This window comes from Lotus japonicus, chromosome 5, assembly GCF_012489685.1.
Source record: "Lotus japonicus ecotype B-129 chromosome 5, LjGifu_v1.2".
Lineage (NCBI taxonomy): Eukaryota > Viridiplantae > Streptophyta > Magnoliopsida > Fabales > Fabaceae > Lotus > Lotus japonicus.
In genome coordinates this window covers 8,496,114-8,506,480 of record NC_080045.1, presented here as the reverse complement: position 1 = coordinate 8,506,480, position 10,367 = coordinate 8,496,114, and the positions used below count along the sequence as shown (strand labels likewise).

Below are 10,367 nucleotides of genomic sequence, written 5' to 3'. Positions count from 1 at the left end.
CTCCGCTAAGAATGTCACTGTCTCCATTCACCAACACAAACTTGAACAAAATACCATATGAAGAGAGAAAAGAAGCAATGAAAACAAAGGTAATAGATGAAACCTACAAAAAAACAGAGAAATCTTATCCTCTGCCAACAAACTGTTTCAATCTCTCTTCAGTATAATTCTACAAGTATTGTAATACTTGTTTTGATGAAAAAGGAAAACTCCGACACAAACCATCAAAATATACCTCGATATAAATATGGGTCAGAAACTGTTAGGGACCGAATTATTGGCCTCTTTGGCACAAGCTGCAATCTGGGCCGAGTTGGCCCAACTACAACGGACTTCATCGTGAGTCAAAGAGATAAGCGAGGATCTTCATCCTCCTCAAATCACTCCCTAGATATCTTGGACTTTCCTGATAGAAGGAGCAAGCAACCAAGGTAACAACCTTACTTACAAATAAGGGGTTGCCAATCACAATTGAGGGATGCACACTTTCAGTTTCTACTACTGTTACTCTACTCGATAATAAACTAACTTGAGCATTGAAGTCTCTTTTTGCAAATGACCCCCCTCCAGTCATTGGAGCTTGAAGTCCAATCATCCAACTCAACCGAAAGGTCAAGTCAGATCCCCAAGTAAAAAAAAAAAAACATTGGTTTATGACAGAAATACAGAACACAATGAAATCATTTAATCATCCTAGCTATCTCCACCTAAAGGGACAAACTTCTACTGTAGCAGAACCGGCCGTAGTTGTTGCAGCAAAAATAGTATAATCAAGAAATCCTGGGCAGTTCCTCTCTGCTAGTTTTAACACTAACATGAAATAACATTTCAAACTTGTGTGCATTATCTAATGGTCTACACTAACCACAGTACATGCATGAAATTCAGTATATAAGCACTATAACTGCAAAACATAACCTCAATTCAACTTAATTTCCGCACAAAATTACATTCTCATAAAAAACCTAAGACCACGAATCAAATGAAATTACACACAACACATATAGACTCATGCAATTTCACACAATTTCCTCTCTTAAGTGAAAATTATGTAAAGGAAACAGTTAGTTTACAGAAACTGAAATTGGATGAGTGAATTGCTGTCGTTCAGTGAGCCTTTCTCCTCTGCTGCTGCTGTAGCTGTTGTAACTGCTGTGGCTTAGTGTCAGTAGCCAATCTGAAAATCCAGTAACCCTGAAGAAGAAGAACAAGAAGATGAAGATCAGGTTAGGGTTGAGAGAGAGAAAATGGAGGAGGAGGAGGAGGAAGAAAGAGCAAGAAAGTTAGGGTTACCAGGGCGAGGACATGAACAGCGATCAAAACAACCACCAGTAACGGTAGCGTAGCAAGGATCCATGGACGCTCTTGCTCATGCGAATTCGCCATTGTGCGCGGCGGGGTTCGATCTGAGACGGCGTCGTTTTTTGTTCAAACGCGGATCAGACGGTTTCGTGTTTCATTTTCAACACGATGGAGATGAGATCCCTTTCTTTTTCTTACATTCCCCCATCAAATCTGCTCTTGGTAGAAATTTAGATTAGATTCTTGTTTTACTTGAAGAAGGGGAAAAACAGATTTTTGAGGAAAAATAATAATATAATTCGAATCTATAAATAAACAACTAATCGTGTCACATCATAATTTAAAATTATAAAACAATTGAATTAATTAATTAAATCAACATTAATGCTGACTTATGTAGTGAGGGAATTAGTCATGGCGTCATCAAATAGATATTATATAGTCTTAAAATAATTATTAGTAAATCATTTATAAAGTAAGGAGGAAGAGTGATGAAAAAAGTTAAGTCAAGACGAAGACCTTATAGAAAGAAGTACAAAGAAATTCAAAACTAGAAGAGAATAAGGTGTGATAAATTCGGCTTTGGAGATTATAGGTGATATGGATTGCGTTTGCCATGAGGGAACAATCTCGTATAGAGATAAACTTCTTAATTGTTTGGGGAGGATGAACACTACTCTTGGGGGGAGGGGGAGAAGATGATGAGGAGTTGGTGGAGAACCAATGGTATAAGAAGGATGATGCAAATGAAGGGGCTTTCGATCATTTCCTGGAAAATTCCCGTTTTAAAGATCTAACTTGATGCTTGGTGTAAGTCGTGGAAAGAAGCCATAGTGGTGAAATTGTTGGGTTTAAGTGTTTCTATGTTTGTTATGAAAAATCATCTTACAAAGCTTTGGGCGGTGCGTGGAAGATGAAGATTACAGATCGTGAATATGTCAAAAAATTATTATTTGGTGCACTTCTTTGATGATGATAACTATAATCATGCTCTATATGAGGGGCCTTGGGGATGTCGTCCTTTCTTTCTTTCGAATGAGAAGGAAGTCTAGAAGATTGTCGTTTGGGTTAGAATTCCAAACCATCTCATTGAGTTGTACAACATACAACTTTTGGCGGATGTTGGTTCAGCTTTTGGAGCCTTGATGAAACAAGCTTCCAATAATGTAGAAGCTGACAAAAAAACAAGAGTTACAACGCATCTCCCTTTTAATATATGCTCATTATTCAAATTTTTGTTGTTCATATATGCTCTTTCCCAAACTTAATTATTTACGACGTAATTAGTCGTACCACTAGTATGTTATTTTGCTCGTGACAAAAGGATTAATCAATGAAATTGGAAAGGGGATAAATTTTAGGAAGTTAATAATGAATCGCTCGTGAAAGAGGTTTTAGAATTAATTTCATATGATTTCAACTCATCTAGCCTCTATGGGTTGTGAAACAACTACTAGCCCATGTAGCTTATATGTTTTTTTACCTCTATTCAGAAATCATGTTTGCATGACAACTGTTAGGTAGTTTGGTTTTAATTACTTGGCGGCTTATTAACACTTGAGAAGTACAATTGTCTCACATTGGATTCTTTGGTTACACATATAAATTCAGGAGATATGAGTCGATTGCTTAGCAATCTCAAGAGTTCTTTTATGTGATTCTTTAATCTTGTTTTAATGCTTTAATTATTTTACTTGTACGATCACAACAAACCCCATCTTTTAATTGCATAAATAATGAGTTTTCATACGCAGTTAGATGTTCATACTTTAGTCTTTTAGGTTTGATAACCGAAACTTAACTCATGTATTACTTTTGTAATTGAGCATATATGTGTTTAAGATTAAGAATTGAAACAATGACCAATTAAATGAATAATTTCTTATAAAATATATTTTTTATATACTTTCATGTCAAGCTTTGAAAAATGTCCTATACTTGACTAACGTCACTAGCTCAGGCCTCAAGTTTGTGAGGTAGGCTAGACTCATACTCCTTTAGAAAACTCAACTTAAAGAAAGGAAAATAAATAAATAATTAAATCAAATCATATCATCAGAATCTAAATATAGAAACTAAATAAAGAACCTACAAATTATTACAAAAATGAGAGGAATACTCTCACCATAAAAATTAAATAGTTATAAAATTTACATTTAAATTTTTTAATTCAATAAAATTTTCAAATGAAATTGATTTTTGTACTTAATTTTTTAAAATTTTGACATTGACTAGGTCCCACCAAAGCTTCCCTTCTCCTGCGGCGACGCGCAAGAATCTATTTTCGGTGCTTGATGAATCACCAATCAACCATTTTTAACTTCACAAAGAAATTCCAAAAATAACAATAACAAGTAAAAAATCAATTAACAAACACTGCTTATTTCGCTGTCTTTTGATTGATTTATCTTATTAAGGCAAGAAAATTCCTCAAAACGTTTTCCCTTTTTTTCTAAAACAAGATTTCGTTTGAATGAGATGAACTCGATTGTTGTTGGAACAAACAAAACAAAAAATGTGCTCACTTAACCTTAAAAATAAAAAAATTAAATAAAAAAGAAACAGAATCCACCCTGTTTTCTTCTCATTGTTGTAAGTTGTAACTTGATCTCAAATTCTCAATTCACATCTCTCTCTTCATTGTGTCATGGCATTTCTTGAGGTACTTTCTCTCCCTAGTTTGCTTACTTTTCCATTCCAAATCCTATTATTTTTCTATATTTTGATTCTGCAGCTTTATTCTGTCACCTGCAATTATAACAAGATCCATGCACAAAGTTTTGTGGCACTAACTGTGGTTTTTTCCTTGTGGGGTTTCTAATTTTTCTATGCAGATTGAATTTTCTAACAAGACCCCACCCACTTGGGTGTTATGATAACTTGGAACCTTTTGCACGCAAGAATAAGCTTTACACACACAATCCTGCTATTATTTTTCCTTCATTTTTTCGTGCTGGGCAAGGAAATTGTATCTGGGTACCCTGAATATTCAAGCTTTGATATGGGTTACCTCAACTCAGTTTTGTCCTCTTCAAGCCAGGTTCATGCTGCTGAAGATTCACCCGTTAGCGGTGGAGGCCTCAGGTTAATATCCATCTTTTTATAGATCTAGAATTGTGTTTAATGGTTGCAGTTTTTGTTGTTGGTTAATGTCATTAATACTTTGTAGTTTTGTGTTGATTTAGCTAGACTTCCTTTATATCTTGTGTCTTCAGGTCAATTGAATGAGATGTTTTGACATGGTTTATTATGGTTTGTTTTACAGTCAGAATGGCAAATTCAGCTATGGGTATGCTAGCTCCCCTGGCAAGAGATCCTCAATGGAAGATTTTTATGAGACAAGAATTGATGGTGTTGAGGGTGAAGTTGTTGGCCTTTTTGGAGTTTTTGATGGTATATTATATTTACACAATTCTCTTATATCCATGCTGCATATTTAAGAAGATTCTAACATGAGGAACTGGTTGTAGTCATACATTGATTGGACACATGATGAACTATTGCCCACAGTAACGATAAAAATGATGATCTCTTTCTTTATTTTGTTTCTATCCATGGATTTCCCTTTTTAAGTTACCAGGAAATTAATTATTCCATTTGACTTAGTAGTGCCATATTGTTGAGAGGTCTCACATTGACTAGAAATATGACCAAAATAGTCCTTATCAAGGGTAGAGCAACCCTCACCCCTAAGCTAACTTTTGGGGGTAGAGTTATGCCTAACCTGAATTCTAAGATGATGATATCAGAGCCTATCCGAAATCTCTTTATTGGAGACTACCCATATATGGGCAACCACAGATGTCCAATCCTGCAAAATTTATGCTCCAAATGTCCATCCCTAGGCGTGAGAGGGTGTGTTGAGAAGTCTCACATCGACTAAAGATATGGCCAAAATAGTCCCTGTAAAGGGTAGAATAGCCCTCACCTTTAAGCTATAGCTTTGGGGTAGAGTTAAGCCTAACCCGAATTCTAAGACAGATGAAGATGCTTGACAATGACATGGACTCATGCATAATGAGGAAGGTCTAGATTTGTTACATTTATGGTCTCATCCTGATCCCCATGTCAGCATATCTGATTTTGGATTGTTTGATTTTTCTGATTCTCTATTGTACTGTTTCCTGAACACAATAAAGGAAATCTCTCTGGAGGTTAATCATCTAAGTAATATGTCTCAGTATTAATTTGATAGGCTTCTCCATTGTCTGGTACTTTCTCTTTCTAGTATTTCTCGTTGTGTTGACGATTTTTCAATAATTCCTTATAAGAGCAATTATGAGTTGCAGACTGTTTATTAATATGGCATCACAGAGTATTACTTTTTTGCTATTGAAGCATGTAGGAAATATTGATTTTCCATATATAACCTATGCTTGATACTATTCTTGTTTAAAACTTTCAGGTCACGGTGGTGCTCGTGCTGCTGAGTATGTCAAGCAAAACCTATTTAGTAATTTGATCAGTCACCCAAAGTTTATTTCTGACACCAAATCTGCAATAGGTATGTAGTTTCCTGCATATAGCAGCATGACCTTTTTAGCCTGATGTTCTCGAATTTGTTTAATCTTGAGAATAACCCTGCTCCTACCCAACTTCTTTTTCCCACAGCTGATGCGTATAACCATACGGACTCTGAATTTCTGAAGTCAGAAAATAATCAAAACAGAGATGCTGGATCAACTGCTTCCACTGCCATTCTTGTTGGTGACCGTTTGCTTGTTGCAAATGTTGGAGACTCCAGAGCTGTTATATGCAGGGGCGGAAATGGTAAGGCTAGTAGCTTCATATTCTTGTATTGTAAACAATGTTGTTAGGATCGGGATCTTACTTAGGATTGGGAGGGGGATGAAAGATCTTAATCGGAGGATCGTAGATTAGATCATAAGATCTCTTCTAGAAATACAAAATTATAGAACATATATATGCATAGAAAATCAAACAAATAAGGTAAACAACCTCTATATCACATCAATAAAGTAAACTTTTAAACTGAAAATTTATTAGCATGAGATCACATAAGTCATAATATAACTTTTGCATAAGAAACATAAGTTCATAACGTAGAACTTATACTGAAAAACCCAAAAGAACATAATCTAATTGTCCAATTCCACTACGCTACTACTCTAGAACTATTTTTTCTTCAATGGAAACAGCACTAGCAGAGACAAGAACAAATCAGCTCTGTAGGCAGAGGAAAACAGTAGCACTGCATGTGCAGGGTGAAGAATACAGAGGGTCCAAACTTCAAATTTAGAAGTTGGCTCGTAGAATAGAAAGCTTTGACTTTTCCTTATGAAGAAGAATATTGTGGTGAAAGAGGGATGAGGAGGATCACGATTATCATTCGTTGTGTTAGGTTTTAGTTTTTGGTTGTGGGGTTCGAATTGCGATTTGTAATGGGTGAAAGAGTGGCAAAATCGGACTGTAAAGCAGGTCTCCCGATTCATGATCCGGAAGCCTAGCAAGAGTGGTAATCGGATTGGATCTAGGATACTACGATCTTACATGAAAGATCACGGTCCTGCTTGCAGTCCTACCTATTCATAATTGCCATCTTGATCGGAGAGCTCTACTTGGATCGCAAGATCGTGCAATCTCACATTCAAAATTGCGATCTTGACAGCATTGATTGTAAATACATTCTTGGTTGTAGTGTATTACATATATTATTTCACATGATTGTAATTTTCTGATTGCTCAGGAGGTCATAATAATTGTGGTTGTTAAATGTATCTGGAAAATTTTATGATGCCAGCCCCATGCTTTTTTCTTGGTTCCTGCTGTTGTTTTATGTAGACTAGTGTCATCTCTATTGTGGCTAGAGTCTATTGAAGTTCCTAATATTTGTATTGTGAAAACAAGTTTAAAGGCAGTAACTGTCTTGTGTTTGTCAACTCTGTCGTAATTTTTACAATTGTTTGTCCACTTCTCTCCTTTGATTTTTTTTTTCTTTCCTTCTAACTCTATGTTGAAAGTCTATCTTGGTATAATTCACAGTTAAAATGTTAAGGATTTTCATTTGGTAATAAAAGGGTATGGGGTTGATGCTTTGGTTTATGGCAATTTATTTTGCATCTGTTGAGAAAATCAATCCAGCCGTCTGATATGAATGATTACTTAACTAATTTAATTTTGTATTTCTGTTTCCTATATAGCCATTGCCGTCTCTCGAGATCACAAACCAGATCAAACTGATGAGAGGCAAAGGATAGAAGATGCTGGGGGCTTTGTTATGTGGGCTGGTGAGTTCATTGAGTAGTTAGCTCTTGTAATTTGATTTCTAGATTGATTTTGTTTATCTCTATGAAATACTTAGTCTTAAACATTACATTTATAGGAACTTGGAGAGTTGGTGGTGTTCTTGCTGTTTCTCGTGCATTTGGTGATAGACTCCTGAAACAGTATGTTGTTGCTGATCCAGAAATTCAGGTTTGTTTCTCATATGGTGACATGCACTCTTGGATTTTTTTTCAAATATTATTCGCTTCATTTTAATTTGTCTCTGCTGTATAGGACGCATGATCTAATATATGGTTTATAATGAACAACATCATGTCAATAAATTGAAGAAAATTCTGCCACAAATGACAAGATGAAAAATAATATCACGCTTTTAACATGCTTAACTATCCTAAAACATAAACACAGTTCAGAAAGAACTTCATACATATAGGCTTTTCATTGGAACTACTAATCCCCAGAATTTCTTATTTCAAGATAAAAATTGACCGATTTGCATGAAGGGTATAGCCATGCATCGGGTTGTAATAGTTACTTGAAATATAATATGAAAATATTCATGTGTCTTCACCTAATTGCTTAAGCTTTTGGGATAGTTGGTTCATGACATGGTTTTAGAGCATCTATGACCAAGTGGGTTTGTACATGGCCCGCGATTCATGTTGAGGGATACTTGCATAGTTGGTTCATGATAATAATATACATATTTGTCTATGGCATACTTAAATAATTGAAATTCCTAGAACTTGTGAAGGTGAAAAAGTACATTGTAGTGATAGATATACTTATTCTGCAATTAGCCTTAAACAGTAGCTTTCTTGAGCTTCTTGAAGAAAAATGCTTCTAACCATATGAATTATTTTGTGATGTAACTGGTCTCTACACAAAAGACATTCCTCCTGATTGGTCGTTATTCTTGTTCAACTGGCTTTAGGTCTTTTTTTGGCATCCTTTTTCCTTTGTATATTTTAGTTTTAAAATGGTTGTGGTCTTGCAGGAAGAAAAAGTGGACGGATCTCTTGAGTTTCTTATTTTGGCCAGTGATGGGCTATGGGATGTTGTCTCAAATGAGGTTTGCAATGATTTTCGCTTCTTCCACTTTCTGTTGTCAGTGGTTGAAGTATTTAATGATTTCTTTATTCAAAGTTATTCTCTAGTAAAACCACCTTACATGATTTCCTATACAAATATTTGAAAGGACAAAATGAAGTGAAAATAAGGTAGCTTTTTGCAATTATTGGTCAAAAAATTGAAATAGGAAGATAGAGTATTAATCAAAACCCATGAGTTGTATCTTAATAAATATGTAGCTCACCAAATTTAGAAAGCCAAACTCTGAAGTATTCGTCCATGCTTGAAAACTTTCTACAATTGATTATAAAGCCAGCAATTCTGGGTAGATGTTCGTTGAGTAGCTTATGGGTTACAGAATTGTGTTGCCTAACTCAATTTTTTCATCTTTCTCCAGGAAGCTGTGGCTATGATTAAACCAATTGAGGATGCCGAGGAGGCAGCAAAGAGGCTGATGCAAGAAGCATATCAGAGAGGTAGTTCTGACAACATTACTTGTGTTGTTGTTCGCTTCGTGGTGAACCAAGGCGCTTCATCTCGCAGTACCTCTAGCTAAGTTTCCTTCAATAGAAAGGTAGTGCACAACTGGTTATGGATCACTGGATCAAAAAAATGTGGCAAAGTCAGTTAATGATTGGTCATAGGCGTTCCTTGTAGCTGTGTACCATGCAAGAAGAATAGAAATCAAAATTTAAACTCATTGTGGTCCTCTAGCATAGAGCTTGCTCATCACCATCATCTCACTTCCATAATTTGTAGCTAGGAAAAATCGTTGTGTAAGAAGTGTGGCCAGAGTTTTAATTTGCACACTTGGTGGATGTAAATGTGGTTTTAATCTTATTAATCTCCAATTGTAACTTTTACACTCGTTTGTTCTATACATGAATTATGGCTTTTATCAAGTGTAATACTATAAACTACTATACAATGATTTTTATTGTGAAAATGCTGCTCTAATTTTTTCTTGGTCAATGGACAATGTTCCTCAATTGGGAATTGGGAATTGGGAATACGGGCTCATTTGTAATAGATTTAGAATCCTAATACAGACTAAATTTACATATTTTAATAATGTGAGACCAAAACCTATGGAAATTTATTGGAGGGACACAAATCAACTCACCCTTATTTTATTGAGACTAAAAGCATACTTAACATATATTTTAAGTTTTAAATACAATATTCTATTTAAAACCAAAACTATTTTTTTTTGAAAGAAACCAAAACTAAATTTAAATAAACTTAAAACAAATAAGTAATGAGTACTTAAGCATTCACTTTTATCTATAGAGAATAATTTATTAAAAAATATAAAAAAATTATTGAATTTTTATCAGCTAGTTCGAAAATTAAGTTTTAAAATCATTTCAAATTTAAAACCCAAAAAAAAAAATCATTTCAAATTTAATTAGGCAACTTATTAATTTTCAGCTAATTAGTAAAACTAGTTTTTTTTCGAAGATATGCATGTTTATGTAATTAATGTTGATGTTTTTGATTCGAACATAATGGTCTCCGAAGAAGGACACCTATCTTAAAAAAAATACTAATTCATAACAATAACGACCAATTATGTTCCAAGCATACATAATACATATATTTTCAAAAAAGTAAACACATGCTCTCCAATATCGAGTACTGAATACACGTGCATGAATAAACCAACAAAAAGAGGATGCAAGCAAAATGTTATCTTCAACCAATTTCACTTTCACCTTTAAAATAAGATAGTGAAATATATGATAGTA

At 34.6% G+C, this 10,367-nt stretch overlaps 1 protein-coding gene across 1 annotated transcript; it reads left to right on the top strand.

Moving 5' to 3' along the window:
• Positions 1–3,740: 3,740 nt before the first annotated feature.
• Positions 3,741–9,565, top strand: LOC130718476 (probable protein phosphatase 2C 59). Its single transcript, XM_057569073.1, has 9 exons — positions 3,741–3,964; positions 4,137–4,386; positions 4,568–4,695; positions 5,708–5,806; positions 5,914–6,072; positions 7,464–7,550; positions 7,646–7,737; positions 8,546–8,620; positions 9,017–9,565. The coding sequence occupies exons 2-9, from the start codon at positions 4,175–4,177 to the stop codon at positions 9,173–9,175; spliced, it is 1,011 nt and encodes a 336-aa protein (XP_057425056.1). The 5' UTR covers positions 3,741–3,964; positions 4,137–4,174; the 3' UTR covers positions 9,176–9,565.
• The last annotated feature ends 802 nt before the right edge of the window (positions 9,566–10,367 follow it).